This window comes from Canis lupus, chromosome 9 (assembly GCF_003254725.2).
Source record: "Canis lupus dingo isolate Sandy chromosome 9, ASM325472v2, whole genome shotgun sequence".
NCBI classification, from domain to species: Eukaryota; Metazoa; Chordata; class Mammalia; order Carnivora; family Canidae; genus Canis; species Canis lupus.
This window is the reverse complement of record NC_064251.1, coordinates 59145822-59169560: the sequence shown is the minus strand read 5'-3', so window position 1 is coordinate 59169560 and position 23739 is coordinate 59145822. Positions and strand designations below refer to the sequence as shown.

Below are 23739 nucleotides of genomic sequence, written 5' to 3'. Positions count from 1 at the left end.
CAGTAATTCTAGAAACAAAGAAATAAATAGTAATGACCAAACAGATGAAAAGCTCTGCTCTCAAAGGGCTTACACTCTAATGAGGAGAGGTATAGAAAACAAAGAAATAAGTAAAATATATATACATATTACTTTTTCTGATAGTGATAAGAAAAACAAAGAAAAATGAAGCACTGTAATGGGGGTAAATAATGGTAGAGGTGGGAGGAGGTACTGATGTCTTAAATAGGGTAAGCACAAAAGCCTTATTGATAAAATGACTTTTGAGCAAAAATCTGAAAAAGGTAAGGTTATGGGGGAACAGCACTGCAGCCAGAGAGAACAGTAAGTACAAAATGCTTAGGAAGGTATGCTTGCTGTCTGAGAAACATGGAAGCTGGCGTGGTTAGTGGACTGAAAGAGGAGAAAAATAGGAAAGCACCAAAGAACATTTTTAGGTCCTTGGGGGTGAATGTAAGCACCTGGGCTTTTAACAGGAAGCCATTAGGAGACCCAAAGCAGAGGAGCAATTATGATCTTATGTCTGCTAGGTTTTATGGGCTATGAGGAACTTAGGGGTAAGGAAAGGTAGAAGCAGGGACACCACTTGGGGGCTTCTACAATAATCTAAGTAAAAGTTAATACTGGCTCAGACCAGCATAATAAAAGTAGGAAATGGTCACAAGTGAACAGATTCCAGATGTTTTCTGAATGTAGCATCCACTAGATTTGAGAACAACTGGATACAGAATATTGAAAGAAAGGAATCAAAGATGACTCAATGTTTTTGGCTTAAAGGGTACCTGGGTGTCAGTTAAGCGTATAACTCTTGGTGTTGGCTCAGGTTATGCCCTCATGGGTCATGAGATCAAGCCCTACATTGGGCTCCATGCTCAGGCAAGGAGTCTGCTTGAAGATTCTCTCCCTCTGTCCCTCCCCTGACTCATGGCTTGCTCGCTTGCTCTCTCTCAAGAAAATAAACAGGGATCCCTGGGTGGCGCAGCGGTTTAGCGCCTGCCTTTGGCCCAGGGCGCGATCCTGGAGACCCGGGATCAAATCCCACGTCGGGCTCCCAGTGCATGGAGCCTGCTTCTCCCTCTGCCTATGTCTCTGCCTCTCTCTCTCTCTCTCTCTCTCTCTCTCTCTCTCTGTGTGACTATCATAAATAAAATTAAAAAAAAAGAAAATAAACAAAAAAAATTGGCTTAAGTAACTGCACAGTTGTTAATAGTCATGATTGAGATAGTTAAAACTCCGAGGAAAGACTTTATTGTACTTTTTTCTTTTAAATAGAATTTATTTTTAAAGCAATTTTAGGTTTACAATAAATTTTAGCAAAAGATATAGAGAATTCTCATATATCTGCTGCTCACAAACACATACATACAGCCTTTTCCACTATCAATATCCCATACCAGAGCGATACAGTTGTTACTGATGAAGCTACATAGATGCATCATTATTACACAGAGTCCAGTTTACCTTAGGGTTCACTCTTGGTGTTGTACATTGTATGGGTCTGGACAAATACATAATGACATGTATATAGAATGATAGTATCATACAGAAGTTTCACTACCCTAAATATTCTCTGTGCTTCATCTATTCATCCTTCCCTCCCCTAAGCCCTGGAAACCACTGATCTTTTTTACTGTCATCATAGTTTTGCCTTTTTCAGAGTGTCATACAGTTTATTTCACACATAAGTCACTTTACAGATTTGCTTCTTTCACTTAATAATATGTATTTAAGGTCCCTTCATGTCTTTTAGTAGCTTGATAATCTCATTTCTTTTTAATGCTAAATAATATTCTACTGTCTTGACGTACCAGTTTATTTATCCATTCACCTACTGAAGAACATGTTGGTTGGTTCCAAATTCTAGCAATTATGAATAACTGTCATAAACATCCATGTATAGGTTTTTAGGTGAACACAAGTTTTCAATTAATTTGGGTAAACAGCAAGGAGCATGACTACTAGACTATACAGTAAGAGTCTGGCAAGAAACTGCCAAACAATCTTCTAAAGTGGCTATACTACTTTGCATTCCCATCCAGCAGGAATGAGGAGAGTTCCTGCTGCTATCCAACTTTACCAACATTTGGTGGTATCAGTGTTCTGGATTCTAGACATTCTAATAGGCTTGTAGTAGTATTACATTGTTTTAATTCCCATTTATTTCCCTAATGATGTATGATACAGAGCATCTTCCCATATGCTTGTCATTTGTAGATCTTCTTCAGTGAGTTATCTATCTACTCAGGTCTTTGGCCCATTTTTTAATGGAGCAGTTTGGGGATCCCTGGGTGGCGCAGCGGTTTAGCACCTGCCTTTAGCCCAAGGCTCGATCCTGGAGACTCGGGATCGAATCCCACGTCAGGCTCCCGGTGCATGGGGCCTGCTTCTCCCTCTGCCTATGTCTCTGCCTCTCTCTCTCTCTCTGTGTGTGACTATCATAAATAAATAAAAATTTAAAAAATATATTTAAAAAAAAATAATGGAGCAGTTTGTTTTCTTATTATTGAATTTTAAGAGTTATTTGCATATTACGGATAAAAGTCCTTTATCAGATGTGTCTTTTGCAAGTATTTTCTCCTACTCTGTGGCTTGTCTTCTTGTTCTGACAGTGGCCTTTACCAAGCAAAAGTTTTTAATTTTAGTGAAGTCCAGCTTATCAATTATTTCTTTCATGAGCAGATTGTTTTGATTTAAGCTTAGTTTGGGAAATAGGGAACCAGGAATTTGATTTTTTTTTTTTTTTAACAACCGCATTGAGACATAATACACATACCAGAAAATACCCCTCTGTAAAGTACAAAATTCAGTTGTTTTTTAGTATACTCTGTGTTTGGAAACCACCATCATAATTAATTTTAGAACATTTTTAGTGCTTGCTGGTGGTGGCTGTGTTGCTGTCTGGTAGAGGCATGGGAACTGGTGGCTGAAGCCTTTGGTTTGGGATGAACCTCACTCTCGATGAAGGCCAAGAAGCTGAGCCAGAGCCATGGCCAAGTACAATGGTAGCAGTTGGGCTGACCATTGCTGCTGGATTTGTAGGACATTATGTTTTCTAAGCCATGAAACATATGGAGCCTCAAGTGAAACAAGTTTTTCAACATCTACCAAAATCTGCCTTTGGGGATAGCTATTACAAAAGTGCGTTTGAACCCAAAATGACAAAACGAGAAAAGCCATCATTAATACTAGGCATCCTACTGCCAATAAAGGAAAAATAATAGCTGCTCATCGACAAATTATGTTTTTAAATCACCCAGACAAGGGAGCAACTCCTCATATAGCAGCCAAAATCAATGCAGCTAAAGATTTACTAGGTCAAGCCAAAAGTGAAGTAAATGTGTGATGAGTTTTAAGTTATTGTTAATTTACGTATATGAGTGCCAGCTTTTTACAATGCCTCAAAGCTACAAATTAAAAAAAAAAAAAGAAAAAGAAAAGAAAGAAAGAACACTTTCATCATCTCCTAAAAAATGATGTACCTACCTATTGGTAGCCACTCTCCACTTTCCACAACCCTACCCCGCAGCCCATGGTGGTCACTTACCCACTTTCTGTCTCTATGAATTTGTCCATTCTGGATGTCTGAACATGTGGCCTCTTATGACTGGCTTCTTTCACTTTTTTTTCTTCTTCCTTTCACTTAATATAATGCTTTTCAGGTCCATCCATATTGTAATATATGTTATTGTGCTATTCTTTTTCATAAATAAATAATACTCCACTGTATGTATTTACCACATTTTACTTATCCATTTACCAACTGCTAGACATCTGGGTTGTTTCCACTATTTGGCTGTCAGAACCTGATTTTGATACATTAAGTCTCAGGTGCCTATCAGACTTCCAGGTACCCCAGATGTGCTGTGAACAGTGATCATATGAGTCTTGAATTCAAGGAAAAGGATCTGAGTCAGAGAGACCAATTTTCAGGATATATACACACATACATGAGACTAGAAGAGATAAAGTAACTGGAATGCCTGGGTGGCTCAGCGGTTGAGCATCTGCCTTCATTCAGCTCAGGGTGTGATCCTGGAGTCCTGGGATTGAGTCCCACATCGGGCTCCCTGCGTGGAGCCTGCTTCTCTCTCTGCCTCTCTCTCTCATGAATAAATAAATAAAACCTTAAAAAAAAAAAAAGAGCATAGCCTTTGAAGTCCAAAAAGATGGAGGTCAAGTATCAGTTCTACATCTTACCTATTACTTAGCTTACTATTTGTTACCTTAGCTATATACCCCTGAGCAAGTTACTTGACTTCTGTGTCTCAGTTTCCTCATTCACAAAACAGAGATACCTACCTAGGGATATTCTGAGGAGTAAATAAGATAGTGCATGCAAAGTGCAAAGTTTTATACATACACACACACAAAACGTAAAATACTCAATCTACTACATACACTGAACTATAAAACATGACCTAGAAAGATATATACCAACCCCACAATAGCAGTTGCTGGAGATGTCACACAAAAGGAATTCTACTTTCATCTTTATTTCTTTTACATTTTAAAAAAGCATGAAAACATTTATTCTTCGTGGAAGGATATAGATGTGTTGGTAGATTATATTTCCTATTTTTCAGTGGTTACTGCATTTTTTTTTTTAAAGATTTTATTTATTTATTCATGAGAGACAGAGAGAAAGAGGAAGAGACACCAGAAGGAGAAGCAGGCTCCATGTAGGAAGCCTGATTCAGGACTCGATCCCAGTACTCCGGGATCACACCCTGAGCCAAAGGCAGACGCTCAACCGCTGAGCCACCCAGGCGTCCCAGTTATTGCATTTCTTAAAAAAACAAAACAAAACAGAAAAAAAAAAAGAAGAAAAAAAACCCACTAAAATATCAAAACTAGAAAACAGCCTTAACTAAAAAAAAAAAAAAAAGCAACATGCAAAAATAACGTACATGCTACCTCTTATATTAAGGAAAAAAAAATAGGGATCTCTGGGTGGCGCAGCAGTTTAGCGCCTGCCTTTGACCCAGGGCGCGATCCTGGAGACCCGGGATCAAATCCCACGTCGGGCTCCCGGTGCATGGAGCCTGCTTCTCCCTCTGCCTATGTCTCTGTCTCTGTCTCTGTCTCTCTCTCTGTGTGTGACTATCAAGAAAGAAAGAAAGAAAGAAAAAGAAAGAAAGAAAGAAAGAAAGAAAGAAGAAAGAAAGAAAGAAAGAAAGAAAGAAAGAAAATATACATACACACACTAGCTTGTATTTACTTGCACATGCATAAACTGTTATTTCTGAAAAGATCTGTAAGAAACACAACACTAGGGCAGCCTGGGTGGCTCAGCGGTTTAGCGCCGCCTTCAGCCCAAGGTCTGATCCTGGAGGCCCAGGATCAAGTCCCATGTCGGGCTCCCTGCATGGCTTCTTCCTCTGCCTGTGTCTCTGCCTCTCTCTCTCTTTCTCATGAATAAATAAAGTCTTAAAAAGAAAAAAGAAATGCAGTAACTCGGACGCCTGGGTGGCTCAGTGGTTGAGTGTCTGCCTTCGGCCGACCAATATGAGGAAGGGAATTGGGTGCTGAGGGCAAAGGTAGAAGAAGACTTAACATTTATAGTCTTTTGGGATCCCTGGGTGGCGCAGCGGTTTAGAGCCTGCCTTTGGCCCAGGGCGCGATCCTGGAGACCCGGGATTGAATCCCACATTGGGCTCTCGGTGCATGAAGCCTGCTTCTCCCTCTGCCTCTCTCTCTCTCTCTGTGTGACTATCATAAATTTAAAAAAAAAAAAATTTTTTTAAAAACATTTATAGTCTTTTATATCTCTTAAATTTGGAAAGATGAGTATATTACCTACACACAAAAAAAAAACTTATTAGAAACATATTACCAGAAAGAATAGTCTTTCCAGCAGGTAGTACCAGGACAACTGGATTTCCACATGCAAGAGAATGAAATTGGACTCCTATCTCACAGCATTTATAAAAATTAATTCAAAAAGGATCAATGACCTAAATATAAGAGCTAAAACTATAAAACTCTTAGAAAAAAACATAGGGGTAAATTTTCTTGACCTTAGATTTGACAATGGAGTCTTAGATACATCAAAAGAATGAGTGAGGGACACCTGGGTGGCTCAGCAGTTAAGCGTCTGCCTTCGGATCAGTGCGTGATCCTGGAGTCCCAGATCAAGTACCACATTGGGGTCCCTGCCCCAGTAGGCTTCAGCCTACTTCTCCCTCTGCCTATGTATGTCTCTGCCTCTCTCTCTCTGTGTCTCTCATGAATAAATAAATAAAATCTTAAAAAAGAAAAAGAAAAAGGAAAAGGAAAATGAAAGAAAAGAAAGAAGAGAAGAAAAAAAGAAAAAAGAAAAGAAAAGAAAGAAAAGAAGAAAAGAAAAGAAAAGAAAAGAAAAGAAAAGAAAAGAAAAGAAAAGAAAAGAAAAGCAAAGAAAGAATGAGGGGCACCTGGGTGGCTCTGTTGGTTGAGTGTCTGCCTTCAGTTCAGGTCATCGTCTCAGAATCCTGGGATGGAGACCTCCATCAGGCTTCCCTGCTTGGTAGGAAGTCTGCTTTTCCCTCTCCTGCTCCCACTCCTGCTCCCCCTGCTTATGCTTTCTCTGTCAAAGAAATAAATAAAATCTTAAAAAAAAAAAAAAAAAAAAAAGATTGAGCTATATAGGGGCACCTGGGTGGCTTTGTTGGTTAAGTGTCCCACTCTTGGTTTTGACTCAGGTCATGATCTCAGGATGGTGAAATCAAGCCCCACACCCAGCTCCTTGCTCAGTGAGGAGTCTACTCGGGATTCTCTCTCTCCCTTTTCCTCTGCCTCTCCCCTCACTCTTTCTCTTTTTCTCTCTCTGAAATAAATAAGTCTAAAAAAAAAAAAAAAAAGAAAAATCTTGGGCAAGGGACTTGACCAGCATATATCCCAAGAAAATATACAAATGGCCAATAAGCACATGAAAAAGTGTTCATCATTAGGGAAATAAATGCAAATCAAAACCACAATGGGATAACACTTCACACATACTGAGGTGACTACAAGTTTTTAAAAATGAAAAAATAACAAGTGCTTGCAAGAATATGGAGAAACTGGAACCTTCACGCATTGCTGATAGGAACATAAAACGGTACAGCCACTATGGAAAACAATTTGGCAGTTCTTCAAAATGCTAAACAGAATTACCACGTGCCCAGGACTTCCACACCTAGCTACATAGCCTAAAGAATTGAAAGCAAGGACTCAGCAAGCAACAGATACCTTTACACCAATGTTCACTACAGCATTATTCACAATACCAAAAAGTGGACACAATACCAAGTGTCCATTCACAGATGAATGGATTAACAAAATGTGCTACATCCATACAAAGGAGTATCATTCAACCATAGAACAAAATGAAGTACTGGTATATGCTACAACCCTGGGATCATAACCTGAGCCGAAGGCAGAGGCAACTGACTGAGCCACCCAGGCACTCCTTGATGTTATACAATTTTTTTTTAAAGATTTTATTTATTCATTTGTGACAGAGAGAGAGACAAAGAGGCAGAGGCATAGGCAGAGGGAGAAGCAGGCTCCAGGCAGGGAGCTCGATGTGGGTGGGACTCGATCCCGAGATTCCAGGATCGCGCTCTGGACGGAAGGCAGGCGCTAAACCACTGAGCCACCCAGAGATCCCCGATGTTATACAATTTTTGAAATAATACAGTAATTAAAAAAAATATATTTTATTCATTTATTTATTTGAGAGAGTGGGAGAGCACAAAGGGTAGGGGAGTGGGGAACAGAAGGACAGGGAGAGAGAATCCTCTCTCTCTCCTCGCTGAGTGGAGAGTCTGACTTGGGGCTTGATCTCACAACCCTGAGATCACAACCTGAGCCGAAACCAAGAGCTGGACACAACTGACTGAGCCAATTAGGCGCCCCTAAAACAACACAGTGATGTTTCAAAGTACTTATCTTCCGACCTTACCCACGTTTTTAAGGTATAATGCCTTGCCTAATTAATCCTTGTAACTTTTTTTAGGTACACTCACCAAATCTTTTCAAAGAGAAGTCCACCAATATATTTGTAGAAGTGCTTTGCTATAATCTGTACAAGAGTGGACAGTGTTTTCTGTGTGTAGCCTATAAGATCTGCATGTTATCAGGCACCTGTCCCATCCACATTCCCTTTCAGATTTTACATCTTTTAGAACAGGCCAAACTTCTATGGGTGAAAGTCAGAACCATACCAGGAGCACAATTTAAACATTTCCTCCAACACATCCTTGGACACAAACCACCAAAGAAGCTATCTCCCATTCTTTTCTCCACAATGCATCTCTGGAAGAGAAAAGTGCGCTATTTCCTACAATGTTGATTTCTCTATTTGCCCACCCTCACAAAACCATTAGTTACTTGTAAATTTGGGGGCTCCGCTATGTATACCCCTTTAAAGATCAATTACTAAAATGTTACCCAAAGAAACCTACTATAAACTCCACCCTGTAATAAGCCAAACCATCCTTTAGTGCCGCCTGTCCTCACCCCACATTATACTTGTCCTCCTTTCCCAATTGCTTTTTCCCAAATTACACTTTAATGTCATGCCATCCGCCTGTGGTAAGGGACATTATAAGAACAGAGCTACAGAGCTTGTCATCATGTAGACTATAAATAAGATGCACAGGATGCTGTTATTAAACAGTTACCTTCAAGGAGGACTCAGGGAAGGAATGTCTTGATCATCTCTATCAAGGATAGATGTGATTTCCTATGAAGCTTGTTTTTGTCATCTTTTAGACTTAGTGAAATTTTTTACCTGATCATCAGTTTCTTTCAGTACGCTCCTTGAAAGCTTAGGGCTTAATCTCAAAGAAGTAATCTGCTCATCACAGCTTTTATTTTATATACAATTCTTACTTTTACTGCTGGCTCCATCTTGATTTCCTATTTTACATTCTCTTTGTCTCATTTTTCTTATTTATTCTAAATGCAATTTATCTTGCTATATTGAATACACCTTTGTAAACCATTCTATTTCCTTTTGGAATAAATTGACATTTTGAAACTAATCACAGCACAGATTCCCTGAGCGACTCCATGATTCCCATATATGAATGTGCTTGAATTTGCACCCACGTATGTCTGGCTCTCGCCCAAAATGCCCATTGAGCTGTAAGTCACCCCTGGTAACTGGCCCACACCCCCCAGTGTTGACCTGAAAAGAACAGACCATAAACTCAAGAAAGTTACCTTGAAACCTTGCCAATCTCAAAGGTTGGTAAGTGTCTACGGAACACATGTAAACTACTTAGGCAGCATCTTCAACCCGTGGCCAGGCACACTACCTTGAGTAAAATAACAGCTGTCTCCTGTCACTGCCATTTCTGCAGTCCTAAGGATTTAGAGTCTCTAAAGCAAAGCCACTGCCTCTTATCTCTCCAGTTCAGCAGAGGCTTATAAGTTCAAACCAAGCACACACAAAAATAAGTCTATGAAATCTCAATACAAACTCTACAGAAGTCAGCCAACTACACACCTAGTGGCCTCAGAGAACCCAGTCCTGCCATGGGTAAGACACATGGTCCTTTCTTCCAAAGCCCTTCACAGCTTTGTTCTACTGCTTAGTTTTTTAAGAAGCTTGGTTTCTCTTACTGCTTGAAAACAGTCACTGAGGCAAGATTCTCAATCTTATCCAACTATAGGGAAAACTATACCCATATCTCCCCACAGTGCCCAATTAGTTCCTAATCCTTGAACAAGTAGGGGTTCATAGCCCCATTCTTAGAAGACCCTATTTCCCTTCTTTATCTTTTCCTCAAGAAACTCAAGGTTCTATTCTATTCTCTGCTCCTGTCTCTCTGTCCCCTCTTGCTCCTCAAATACAGTGGGTTTTAAATTTTTGTGATTCTTTGATTAGCTGACTTTGCTATCTAAAAACATACTATTGCCTTTATTTACTTTAACATACTATTATTTATAAAATCTCTTAAATAAAAATCTGGGGACCTGGGTGGCTCAGTGGTTGGGCATCTACCCTTGGCTCAGGTCACGATCCCAGAGTCCTGGGATCAAGTCCTGGATCAGGCTCCCTGCAGGGAGCCTGCTTCTCCCTCTGCCTATGTCTCTGCCTCTCTGTATATCTCTCTCTGTGTGTCTCTTTAAGATAAGTAAAATCTTAAAAAAAAAAAAAAAAAGAAATAAAAATCTATCTAAAATTAATTTTCACGTAGCCTTTGTATACAATTTCTACTGTAATATAATTCACTGGGAATAAAGAGTTGGAATCCTTGGGGCAGCCCAAGTGGCTCAGCGGTTTAGCGCTGCCTTCAGCCCAGTGCCTGATCCTGGAGACCCCGGATCGAGTCCCATGTTGGGCTCCCTGCATGGAGCCTGCTTCTCCCTCTGCCTGTGTCTCTGCCTCTCTCTCTCTCTGTCTCTCATGAATAAATGAATAAAATCTTTAAAAAAAGAGCTGGAATCCAAGATGACATCCTTACAATCCAGAAGGAAACAAACATCCATATCTTCAGTCTAAATCAGAGTTTCTCAGCCATGGCACTACTGATAATTCTTTCTTGTGAGGGGCTGCTGTTCTATGCATTATAGGATGTCTAGCATCATATAGGATGTTTAGCATCATATCTGGCCTCTATACCCACTACACACCCATAGCAACCTTCTAGCTGTGACAATCAAAAATATCTCCGGACACTGCCAAATATCTTCTCAGGGGCAAATTCACCCCTGAGAAGTTGAGAACCACTGGTTTAGACCTTTCTCCTGAGTTTATTACTATCAGAGCTATTAGTGTCTGGAGCACATATGACAATTAATAAATATCTGATAACCAACCAGCCTGTGTATCCAACAGATATCTGGACATCTCTACCTCAATGTCTTGACTTGGCAGCATATCAAACTCGGTAGGGCCCAAATCAAACTCTCTTGCATTCCTTAATCTAGTTACAGTATTTACTATAGCAATCTATGCCAGAACTGAGATTACACTGAACTCCTCCAGCTTCCTCAAAACTTAGACCTAACCTGTCAACAGGTCCTAGTACACCTTCTTCATCTCCTTTTATTTAAAGTCTTTTCTTTAGGGGATCCCTGGGTGGCTCAGCGGTTTCGCGCCTGCCTTTTGCCCAGGGCGCGATCCTGGAGTCCCGGGATCGAGTCCCGCATCGGGCTCCCAGCATGGAGCCTGCTTCTCCCTCTGCCTGTGTCTCTGCCTCTCTCTCTCTCTCTCTCTATGTCTATCATAAATAAATAAAAATAAATCTTTAAAAAAAAAGTTTTTTCTTTAGTAATTTGTACACCCACTGTGGAGATTGAACTCACAACCCACAGATCCAGTCGCATGTTTTTCTGACTGAGCCAGCCAGGAGTTCCCATCTCCTTTTAAAAGCCACAATCACTTGTCACTACCTTACTTTAAATTCTCATGTCACCTGGCCTACTGCTTCTATGACATATTTGCCCATTCTAAACCGTGGTCCCCAAGTGCTGCCAGAATATTTCTAAAACCTACTGTCACAATGCTCCTTAAAAATTTCTCAAGGGCACTCCTCTTTCTATGGCACTGTTTCCAAAACTCCATTAAGATACTGCCTTCATGATTTTTGTCATATTTCTACCACATACAATAGTGTATCCCTGTTTAGGTTTCTTTGAATCTACTTTTCTTTTTAGTTAGCTACATTTTATTTTTTTTTATTTTTTAATTAAAAAAATTTTTTTTAAAATTTATTTATGATAGTTACACAGAGAGAAAGAGAGAGAGAGGCAGAGACATAGGCAGAGGGAGAAGCAGGCTCCATGCACCGGGAGCCCGACGTGGGATTCGATCCCGGGTCTCCAGGATCGCGCCCTGGGCCAAAGGCAGGCGCTAAACCGCTGCGCCACCCAGGGATCCCGAGAGTCAGAGGCTTAACCAATTGAGCCATCCAGGTGCCCTGAAAGTGGGAATTTTTAATAGCAAATAAATTCAGGTATATACTCCATGAGTCACTGTTGCAAAACCCCTAAATCTCATCAAGTCCTGGCTCTGATATTTGTTCTGCTTTACACAAGGATTGTGTAAATGACATAATGGACATAAATATACTCTGAAAACTGTAAGCAGCTATGAACATTCTAATCATTGCTAATAATTCTGACTGTGGAATCCAGAAGCCCTGCATGGAGAAAGTGGCATCTGAGTCTGAGCTCAAAAGGGTCACGGAAGGTACTGTATACAGCAAACACAAGCAGTAGTTATAGATGTGAATCTCGGACCCAGACTACCTAGGTTTGAATCCCAGCTCCTCCACTTACCAGCTGTATAACTTCAGAAAGATACTTATAATCTGTTTATGCTTTAGTTTACCTATCTATAAAGTGGGGCAAATATTAGTACCGAACTCAGAGTATTAAATGATTTATTATTTGTGCTATGTAAGTATTAAAAAACTAGGTGATAGAAACAGACTGAGAGAAGCAAAGAAGGAAGAAAGTACAAGGCATGTTGTCAGAAGAGAGCTCAGAATGGAAGGTAAAAAGAAAAGTGATGAAGTAGAAGTACCTAGAAAAAGCATGCTATTTGTCTTCCTAAAAAAAGCTATTAACTGTATCAGAAAGAGCTCTGCATAAGGAAGATTTATAACTTAATTCATTGATTAGGTGCACATCCTCAGGCATTTCATAAACTCTATGAAGCTCAGTATCCTCAGTAAAGTAAGAAGAGGCAGAACTAGAACTCTGATTCTCTTAGCTCTGAAATTCTAGAAAAGAAACCAAGAAGTCATGAGAGATGTGCACCTTCCCATAGAACACCTATGTTACAGGCTCGTTAAAGCCACATGTAACTATTGAGCACCTGAAATGTGGCTAGTCCAAATTGGGATTTCTCATAAATGTAAAATATACACATTTCATAGTACCAAAAAAAAGGCCAAATATTACATTAATAATTTTATATTGATTACACGTTGTAATTGGGTTAAATATTACTAAAATTAATTTCAGGGACACCTGGGTGGCTCAGCGGTTGAGCATCTGCCTTTGGCTCAGGGTTCAGGGTATGATCCCTGTCCAGGGATCGAGTCCCACATCGGGCTCTGTGCGGGGAGCCTGCTTCTCTCTCTCTCTCTCTCTCTCTCTCTCTCTCTGTCTCTGTCTCTCATGAATAAATAAAATCTTTTTTAAAAATTTAATTTCAAAACAAAATTTAATTTCAACTATTCCTTTCTATTTTTTAAAAATGTGACCATTCGAGTTTCATGTTTCTGAGCATTTTACTTCTACCAGACGGCACTGTTGTAGACCATTTTCATAAGACATAGGGGAATGTGATTCTGTGTCCCAAAAGACAAACAAAATGCCAGAAATGATCAGAAAGGGTCTTGAAAACACTGACAACACTCTTCTAGCCCTATATAAAGCCTTAGTATATCCCCAACTGCCACACTGTGTTCAGTTTTCCTTGCAGTACCTGAAAAAGATACAACAAAAAAACAAACAACTCAGGTAAATAGACTGATCAATGAAACAACCACTAAGGTGAGTGAGCAGTCTAACGGATTGCAAGTCTGGAAAGATAAAGACTACCATGTATGATGAGAATCTATAAAATCACGTAAGTGTCTGTAATGAAGAGGTACAAAAAGTTCTTCACTAAATCTCAGAAAAAAGCAAAGAAGAGGGATGCCTGGGTTGCTTAGTCAGTTAAGCATCTGCCTTCAGCTCAGATCATGATGCTGGGGTCCTAGGATCAAGCCTGCATCAAGCTCCCTGCTCAGCTCCCTTTCCCTCTGCCCCTCTACTCATGCTCTCTCTAGAATTCTCTCTCAAATAAATAAATACTTAAAAAAAAAAAAAAAAAAGCAAAGGAGAGTTTTTTGAAGCTTTATGGAAGCATTTCAAGCAAAGATAAAACTTTATTGAGCAAATACCTTTTTCTTTTTTTTTTTTTTTGAGCAAGTAGCCTTATATGAAGAATTCAAAGATGGCTCAGACTAAACATAAACGAGTTCAAAAAAGATTACATTAACTATTAATTCATAAAAGTGGTTATTATGGAATTACAAAATTCCTTGTGTAACTTCTTTATCTACACGTCATCTTTAAACTAAGAGGGGCGCCTGCTTGGCTCAGACAGTTAAGTGTCTGCCTTCAGCTCAAGTCATGATCCCAGGTTCCATGCTGACCATGGAACCTGCTTCTCCCCCTCTCCCTCTGGCTGCTGTACTCTCTGCTTGTGCATGTTCTCTGTCAAATAAATAAATAAAATCTTAAAAAAAAAAAGCTTAAAAAATAACTGTCCAAGAGATCAAACTACCCCGAAGTTACAGAACCCTTTCCCCACCGAAATTCTTAAGTATTCAGTAAACCTGCTTTTTATCACCTGACCAGATATGAAATTTCTATCTCCCAAGATCCTCTCTGAAATCTTTATTGTGGATGAGAACCACCTGAGCTTTTTTTTATTTTTTAGAATTTATTTATTCACGAGAGACACAGAGAGAGGCAGAGACATAGGCAGAGGGAGGAGAAGCAGGCTCCACGAAGGGAACCCGATGTGGGACTCGATCCTGAGACTCCAGGATCACACCCTGGGCTGAAGGCAGACACTCAACCACTGAGCCACTCAGGCGTCCCTGAGTTTTTTTTTTTTTTTTTTTTTAAGGAAGGTTATGCTTTGGCCTACTCACTTTCATGTATTTCAACTTTATTCCTACAAAAGTTATGCAGATTCAATGACGTACTAATGATTCGACCACTTCCAATCTAGATATAGAGAAATTGTAATTAAATATAAAACACCCGATGTACTTATTATTTTATTTAGTACCTCCAATTTTTAGTCAAATTAAAAACACAGGCAAATTGCTGTATTCTTTTCTACCAGAACAAATCTTTTCCATCATGACCATTAAGTGGCCCCAATTATTTTTCTTCCTCTGACAGAATCTTTTATTTTGGCTCTAAAGCCTCAGAAAAGGTGCTCCTGGAATACTTTCTTGGCTTATCTAATTTTAGTTTCTATTTCATGCCAAGAAGTAGAAATAAAATTAAATTTGTTTAAAAATATACCAGACATGAACAGCACAACTAAATTAATCTGATAAAACCATTTCCAAGACAAAGAAGAGCCTTCACTTACAGAGAAAAATTCAGAATCCTTTTTTCCCATTAATTGTCCAGAAGATGGGGGGTGGGGAGTTATTAAGAAACAGAAATACATAAGTACAGTCCAATAGTGTTGCAAAGGGAAATGAAATGGTTTAATAACTATATTTCCTTAAGGTGGGAAGGAAATTCAAAGTTTATCAAGCTACAAGATCTAAAGAAAATCCAACTAATTATCTTCCAAATCATTTCAATAGCCAATCTCAAGTTAATATCAAGACATACTATAATAATCAACATTTTATTCATTAAAAACACAAAGCCTAAAAACAGCTTTACATGTACTAAAAAACAGAAAATTCTACATCAAATCACTGATACAAGAAAATCAATGTGATACATGGAATTAACAATGCTACCAAAGGACAGGTGGTTAGTTTTCCATGAATTAGGTCCCAGTGTTGGTTATATCCTCATTTCCTCAAAAAAGCATAGAACGGAAGGAAGCCACAAAACTAATGTGGACTCAGATGAGCATAAATAAAAGCTACGTTGCTAGTACTGGCTTTGTCCTTTTTTTTTTTTTTTTTTTAATTTATTTATGATAGGCACACAGTGAGAGAGAGAGGCAGAGACACAGGCAGAGGGAGAAGCAGGCTCCATGCACTGGGAGCCCGACATGGGATTTGATCCCGGGTCCCCAGGATCGTGCCCTGGGCCAAAGGCAGGCGCCAAACCGCTGCGCCACCCAGGGATCCCCTGGCTTTGTCCTTATTTTAATCAAAGTATCGTATTAAAAAGGGAGAAATGCACAAGAATGACTCCCCTATCACACAATACCTATAATTAACATAGAAGTACAATTAAGTCACATCCATGAGAGCTGATGTGACCTTAAACATTTTGCATACCTGTTGACTGATGTCAAATATCAACTTCTGTGTGAACAGAACAAAATAAATCTCTTCCTTAAAACAATTTGCAAAGATAAATCGCTGTAAATCCACAGATGAAAGGGGGCAAAACCAAAAAAAAAAAAAAAGAACTCAAAACTACCAACAGTTTACCCACTTAACACAGAGTAAATCAAAGTTAACTGAAAAAGCGAAACAGGCACTAGCACTAACCTCTGAACACTGTCACACACCTAAGCACTGTGCATACAAACACTTCTCAGAAAAGGAGTATACACGTTCCCTTTCTCTTACGTCCATTCCTTTACTCACACATGCATCTGCTGTAACTTGGCCTAGGCAGAAGCAAGGAACAACTCGTCCTGTCCTTTGGGAAACGAAGAAAAGGAAACCTTCGGTTAATAAGAGATTATGAGCAAACAACTTAAGGGGGCAGAAAAGTACGGAGGGCCTACTACTTTTTCCACTGAAACTGGATCAACAACGGACAGGAAAACCGGTTCACATCTGAATTAACCCCAAGTCAAGCAACACTCCTGACGAGCACCTGGGACAAGGGGTACGGAAAGAGGGACGACCTGACGTTCTCTGACGTCACTGCCAGGCAGCTCTGGCCCACCGCCGTCTTCGCCTTCCGCAGGGACCTAAACACACCGGGGCCGGTATCTCCTGTCAGGCGCCCGCCACCCCGCGCTCCTGTCACCACCTCTGGGGGCTGACCCCATTCCGACAGTACTGTCCGTGAGGGCTCGGTCGGGCTCCGAGAAACCGGCGTCAGGGTGACGGGAGAGAAGTCCTCCTAGCAGAGCTGTCAGGGCTCGGAGCCCTGGGGTAGCCCGAGGCCAGGAGGCGCAACCCTTGGGCAGAGGCCGCGCACCCCCGGGGATCCCCACCGAGGGCACCAGGACAGCACTCGGGGCACTCGGGCTCCCCGCTCGCCGCGTGACGCCCGGTCGGATCCGGTCACTTGGCCCCTCGTTAGGCGACCGCCGCGACGGGATGCCGGCGGGGGTCCCGCGGAGAGAGGAAGGGCCGGCCGGCGGGCGCCCCACTGCCGGAAGGGGCGAGCCCGCAAGCAGCGCTCCCGCCCCGGCCGGGCTCACCTTCAGGTCGTTCTCCGGTAGGTACTTGCACAACCGCGCTATCTCCACATACTTGTCCAAGTCTAGGGGCGCCATTTTAGAAATAACAAGCCCCGACGGCGGCAGCGGCAGCGGCTGAGGCTCTAGTAGCGGCGGCGGCGGCAGCGGCGGAGGCCGAAGCCGGAACTCTTCTTACGTCACGTCCGGTCCGTGAGAGGCGTCTGCGCAGCGGCGTAAAACTTGACCCGCTTCTCCCCGCTGCCTCTCCTTGCCCCACGCTCTCTCCCGCGGAACCCCGGCTGCAGGTCCCTAGAGACGTCCCTGGTCCGGACAGTGAAACCTGCGGGGACCCGTAGTTTTCTGCCGCGGGGAGTACTGGGATTTGTAGTTTTCAGTAGTGCCCAGCTACCCCACTTTTTCTCTCCGCCCCCCCCCCTTCGTTTAGACCTTCACTTCTGTGGGCCCAGCGAACCTTTTCCGATGCAAAAAGACAAAGTAGGTGACCGAAGCCATTCCTTGGTTTCTCACTTCGACCCTTTTAAGCATTCTCTCACCAGAACATCTTCATTTAACAATTGGTAAGCCTGGCCGTAGTTAACCTGTTTGCATCTTTTCAAGTCCTTGTGAAAACCTTGCCTATGCTTGTGGCAGAGACATCAGGTACCAGTCTTTCAGCATGGAAGGGAAGGGAAACAATGATTAAGGATTTCTTATGCTAAATGCCATATAAATGCTGTTTTTTTCCGTTTAATCCTCATAACAGTTGATAAGAAAGCAAGGTTCAGAAAGCTTAAGCAACTTGCCCCAAAACTCACAGGAGCTAGGTAGGGGGGTAGAGACTGGTCTACCTGGTTTAAACATGCTTCAGTGTGAGTCTCATGAGGACAGGGAGTCTTTTGTTCTACCCTTAGTGCAAAAAACCCAGGACCTGGCACTTAGTGTAACTTCAACATTCATTGAACAGCTATTTCTTGAACACCAATTGTATGCCAGGTACAGTTGTAGGCATTTAGGATATTTAGCAAGCAAAATAGACAAAGATCCCTATCCTCAATTGGTAACTACATTCTAGAAGAGGAGCAGAACATAATAAATAACTGTATTTATTAGGAAATGATAAGTGCTAGAGAGAAGGAAAAAAGCAGCAGTGTAAGGGAGATGGGGTGATGCATTTCTAAGAACCAACAGAGAGGTAGAGGAGTTAGCCATTCAGATGCTTGAGGGCAATTACATATGGAGGCATATCTAGATGGAATTTTGTTGGGAGGTTCTAGCAGGGGAGCGCAGCTACTGGTATACCCTTGACCGAAGAACAGTCCTCCTCTACCAGGGATGGTCGTCCTCTTCCACCGAGCGCACAGCCTCTCGGGAGGGACACATATGGAGCGGTGAGGGAGGAAGGGGACACCCGCCTAGCCAGCCAGATCAGCTGAATCAACCCTGGCGATCAATGGGGTGACAGATGTCGCAGCCAGATGGCCCTCACATCCTCTAGATGGAATTTTGGAAATGACAAGATTAGTGTGGTTGAGTAAGAGGAAAGGACATGAAATTTTACTTTTAATCTAATAGGAAGCTACTGCAGGGTTTTGAGCAGAGGAGTAATATGTGTAACTCATTTTAAAAGGATCACTCTGGCTGCCGTATGAGACTGTATTAGGCAATGGCTGCAGATGAGAGATCAGTTAGGAAACTTCTATAATCCAATAGTAGCAGGTGCTCAATAATATTTGTTGTTCAAGAGAATCTGGACCAGATCCTCTTGCTCTAAAGTGTATTTTGGGGGTGCCTGGCTGGCACCAGTCAGTGGAGCATGTGACTCTTGATCTCAGGGTTGTGAGTTTGAGCCCAATATTGGATGTGGAGATTACTAAAAGATAAAATCTTTAAAAATAAAAAAAAAATAGCCTTTTTCCTCTGGGCCGCCAACATGCCATCCAGACTGAGGAAGACCCGGAAACTTCAGAGCCACATGAGCCATGGCCACGGCCGAATCGGCAAACACCGGAAGCACCCAGGAGGCTGGGGTAATGCTGGTGGCATGCATCATCACAGGATCAACTTCGACAAATATCACCCAGGTTACTTTGGAAAAGTCAGTATGAGACATTACCACTTAAAGAGGAACCAGAGCTTCTGCCCAACTGTCAACCTTGATAAACTGTGGACCTTAGTCAGTGAGCAGACACGGGTAAATGCTGCCAAAAACAAGACTGGAGCTGCTCCTATTATCAATGTGGTGTGATCGGGCTACTACAAAGTTTTGGGAAAGGGAAAGCTCACCAAATAGCCTGTCATCGTGAAGGCCAAATTCTTCAGTAGAAGAGCTGAGGAGAAGATAAAGGGTGTGGGGGGCGCCTGCGTTCTAGTAGCTTGAAGCCACATAGGGGGAGGTTCATTAAATGCTAACAAGTGAAAATAAAAAAATAAAATAAAATAAAAAATTAAAATAAATAAAATAAAAAATAAAATATAAAACCTTTAATAAAAACTGAATTTGGGGGACATATGACTAAAGTTTACTTGGGTCTATGAGTTCTTTGTTTTTCTCTTGAACTGTTCTGTAATTGTGAAACTGTTTCAAAGTAAAATTAGATCCATTTATTTGTGAGAGAGGGAGGGAGGGAGGAAGGGAGCAGGAGGAGGGGCAGAGGGAGAGGGAAAGAAAGGAACTCAGGTAGACTCCCCACTGAGCGCCAAGACTGACTTGGGGCTCACTCTCACTACCATGAGATCACAACTGTAGACAAAATCAAGAATCAGATTCCCAATCAACTGAGCCATTCAGGCACCCCAAAATTATTTTTTTTAATTTTGTTTAAAGTTTTTATTTGTAAGTGATCTCTACACTCAACATGGGGCTTGAACCCACAACCCCAAGATCAAGAGTCACATGCTCTATTGACTGAACCAGCCAGGCACTCCTAAAATTAATTTTTAAAAGTTTGTTGCAGAATGAATGATGCCCACAAGCATACATTTCTTCATTTATTCAACAAATACTTATAGAGCACTTACAACGTGAATGAGACAGATATGATCCTTGCCCTCATGGAGTGTAGAGTCTGACAAACAGTATACATATAAATGAGTAAATCCTAATTATAAAGTGTGATAGTACTAACAAGGAAAAGAAGGGGTACTGCAAGAAAAATGGAATGGGAGAAGCCTACTTTAGGTTGGCAATATAGAAGAGGTAAAGTGTGCAGACTCTAGCACCAGAAGACTAGAGTTCAAGTCCAGGCTCTATTACTCATAGTGTGACTTTGGCAAAGTTATTTATCCCTTTTTTAAAAAAATTATGTATTTATTCATGAGAGACACAGAGAAAGGCAGAGACACAGGTAGAGAGAGAAGCAGGCTCCATGCAGGGAGCCCAACATGGGACTCGATCCTGGTACTCCAGGATCATGCCCTGAGCTGAAGGCAGATGCTCAACTACTGAGCCACCCAGGCGTCCCCAAAGTTATTTATCATTTTTGTGCTCTAGTTTTCTTGGCTTCTATATGGAAATGATAATTGTCATCATATTGTGTGGAAATGATAAGAATATTACTTACCTTAAAAGCTTGTCCTAAGATTTAATAGAGTTAGTATATAGAAAGGACTTAAAAACACTATCATGTACAGAATGAGTGCAATGTGAGTGTCAGCTCTTAGTATTGAATGTGCAGGAAAGGCCTTTCTAAAGGGGTAACATGGAGATCCCTGTTTGGCTCAGTGGTTTGGCACCTGCCTTTGACCCAGGGCGCAATCCCGGGGTGGAGTCCCATGTCAGGCTCCTGGCATGGAGCCTGCTTCTCCCTCTGCCTGTGTCTCTGCACCTCTCTCTCTCCCTCTCTCTCTCTCTATATATATCTCTGTGTCTATCGTGAATAAATAAAATCAATAAAAAATAAAAAAAAATAAAGGAGTAACATTTAAGATTTTAGGGGGAAAAAGTAAAAAGATGATATGCTCAGGATTTTTTAGAGAAAAAATTCCAAATGAGGAAAAGATGCTGTTGTTTTCAACTCTTTAAAATTAGAAAGCTGGCAATTCACTTTTCAGGTCTGAACATCAGTAACTGGGAATTCATCCCACTCAAGATACCTTCTTAGAGGCGGGAAGGAAGGCAAGTAAGGAAATGGACATGATTGTTCTTTACAAATTAGAACATGCTTGAAAGTGATCAGCATCACTGCTTCTTTTGCTGACAAGTCAGTGAACAGGTAGGTTATGAAAGTGGAGAGTATCCCCTTCCAGTGAAAACAGGTGGCATTCCTCACATTACCAAACCATCTGGTAGACTCCCTCCCAAAGCCCCACTTCATTCAGTGAACCTCACTCTTTACATACATATCGGAAAGATATGAGGGAAGCATCCTTTAGAGTGTTGGGTGACCTCTAGAAGAAGTGATAGACACATTGGTCATTTATTTTGGAAACAGTGTACAGAACTAGCTGACTGGAATGTGTGCTTAGTTTTCCTTGGGCAAAGGAGGAAATCGAGGCTCCTAGTTCTGCCATTTATGCAGGCTAATCATTGTAAGTTCTCTGGGCCTCCATTTCCATTTTTTTAAATAAAGATTTTATTCATTTGAGAGAGAAATAGCAATAGAGATAGCGAGAGAGAGCATGAGCTGGGAGGAGAGGGAGAAGCAAGCTCCCTAATGAGCAGGGAGCCCGAAACGGGCCTCGATCCCAGGACCCTGAGCCAAAAGCAGATGCTTAATAGACTGAGCCATGCTGGCGCCCTCTCCATTTCTTTTTTCTTTTTTTTTTTTTTAAGATTTTATGTATTTATTCATGAGAGATACACAGAGAGAGGCAGAGACACAGGCAGGGGAGAAGCAGGTTCCACGCAGGGAGCCCGACGCGGGACTCGATCCCAGGTCTCCAGGATCAGTCCCTGGGCTGAAGGTGGTGCTAAACTGCTGAGCCACCGGGACTGCCCCCTCCATTTCCATTTTAAAAATAGATTTCAAAAGTTCTTTCCAGCAATTTCTGAAATGTGATTTCTAGTGTAAAGCATAGGTCCCACAAAAAAACTGGTAGCCATTTTGCCCACAAAACTCTTCCAGTTTTTCTTGTTGATCTGCAATGCCAGTTTGGCATCTTAAAACGGAGCTAAGCCAAAAGACACAGAGTCCATCAGAGCATTCTGCAACTCTGAGCAGAAATCTCCATCTAGATGTACATGGACATATATGGCAGGGCCAACATAGCCTTAGTTTTCTTTCCTGAAGGAGAGCAAAATTACTGAATACTCCTAAACTCCTCTGTGGCAGACAGCAGTTGAGATTCTTTCCATTTATATGGAAGCTCACAGAGACTCTGGGTGTTTGAAACAGCATATTTGAACAGAGAAAAGGTGCAGACCTCAAATTCTGTTTTGTTAATAAATTCCTGTTTTAATTTCAAGAATTGGTATTCAAAGTATTACTACCTCATTCTAGAGATGAAAAAACTACAACTTAGAGAAGTTAATGAACTTGCCAAATGTCAGGGTTACATGGTTAGTGCTGGAGACTGGATTTTTTTTTTAATTATTTATTCATGAGAGACACAGAGACACAGGCAGAGGGAGAAGCAGGCTCCTTGCAGGGAACCTGATGTGGGACTTGATCCCAGGGCCCCAGGATCACACCCTGAGCCAAAGGCAGATCCTTAACTGCTGAGCCACCCAGGCGTCCCAATGGAGACTGGATTTGAACCCAGGCCTGTCTGGTTCCTACTAGGGTACCATGCTCTATGCTTGAGGAGCTCCTGTGGTCCCTTTCCTTAGCGTTTTCTTCTATTTCCTAGGACAGAACAACTGGCCTAGTCTTCCTAAATGATTGTTAAGTTCTCTGGAACATAGACATAGGTGAACCACCTCTCTATTTTCAGGAAAGCTGGAGACCAAAGGTAATGCCAAGGAGCAGTCTAATTTAGGTCTGCTGTCTAAACTTCATTTATAACTAGGAGTAGCATTGCACTTTACAGGAGACAACTCTGTGCCAGCCACTGAGTACTGGGCACTTTATATTCATTAGCTCATGTATTCCCCAACCATTACCTTGTGACAGAGCTCTTATTAGCATCTTATTAGCTCCATTTTACAGATGAGTGACACTGAGGGCCAGAGAAAAGTTGACTTTTCCAAGAATACTCTCTCTGATGAACTTTTTACGCCTTGCACTTTTTGCACATGTACTTAGTCATTTTTTTTTTTCTGTTTAATCTAAGTTACACTGTAAACTCCAGGACGCCAGGGGTCAGGTTTGGTTCAGCATAGTGCCTGCCATAGTAACAAACGCTAGTTATGGAACGAGTCAACTAAGGCGCCAACGGCTGAAATGGTCTAAAGGCCGCGCAGGGTGGTTTCACACCTAGGAAAGCATCTTTGATTCTCCCTTTCAAAAACCATTTCCAACAGCCGCTGGAACTGAAAATAGCCCTAATGCTGCAGCCGAAGGAATTTGGGTCTTCCAAGTGGACGCCCAACCCCGGCGCTTCGCTTGTAAATCGTCTCCCAAGGAGCCCGGGCTTATTTACTCCACCGGGGAGGATCGGCCCCAGGGACCGACGGCCTCTTTGGTTCCCGAGACACGCACGGCCCGGCCGCCGCTCGGGTCGGGGAGGGGCCCCGCGCGTCCCCTTGCAAGGGCGCGCCCCGGGAGCCCGGAGCCCGAGAGCGGTTGGCCGCCGCGCCCTTCCGGGTCGGGGTGGGC

General features: G+C 41.8%; 1 protein-coding gene and 2 pseudogenes across 2 annotated transcripts in view; 2 read left to right on the top strand and 1 right to left on the bottom strand.

The window, feature by feature from the left end:
* The window catches only part of PPP6C (protein phosphatase 6 catalytic subunit), a 37358-nt gene extending 20008 nt beyond the window's left edge, over positions 1–17350 (bottom strand). Inside the window, exon 1 of one of the 2 annotated variants that reach the window (XM_025475131.3) lies at positions 17066–17350. In XM_025475131.3, coding sequence (XP_025330916.1) covers positions 17066–17140 — 75 coding nt within the window. In that variant the 5' untranslated portion in view covers positions 17141–17350. Of the gene's footprint in view, positions 1–11280; positions 11418–17065 lie in introns of those variants that run through there. The other variant, XM_049115040.1, reaches the window with a different exon arrangement.
* On the top strand, positions 3000–3343 carry LOC112677200 (mitochondrial import inner membrane translocase subunit TIM14-like; annotated as a pseudogene).
* Positions 17351–18882: 1532 nt separating the features above from the next.
* LOC112677201 (60S ribosomal protein L27a-like) lies at positions 18883–19459 on the top strand (annotated as a pseudogene).
* The last annotated feature ends 4280 nt before the right edge of the window (positions 19460–23739 follow it).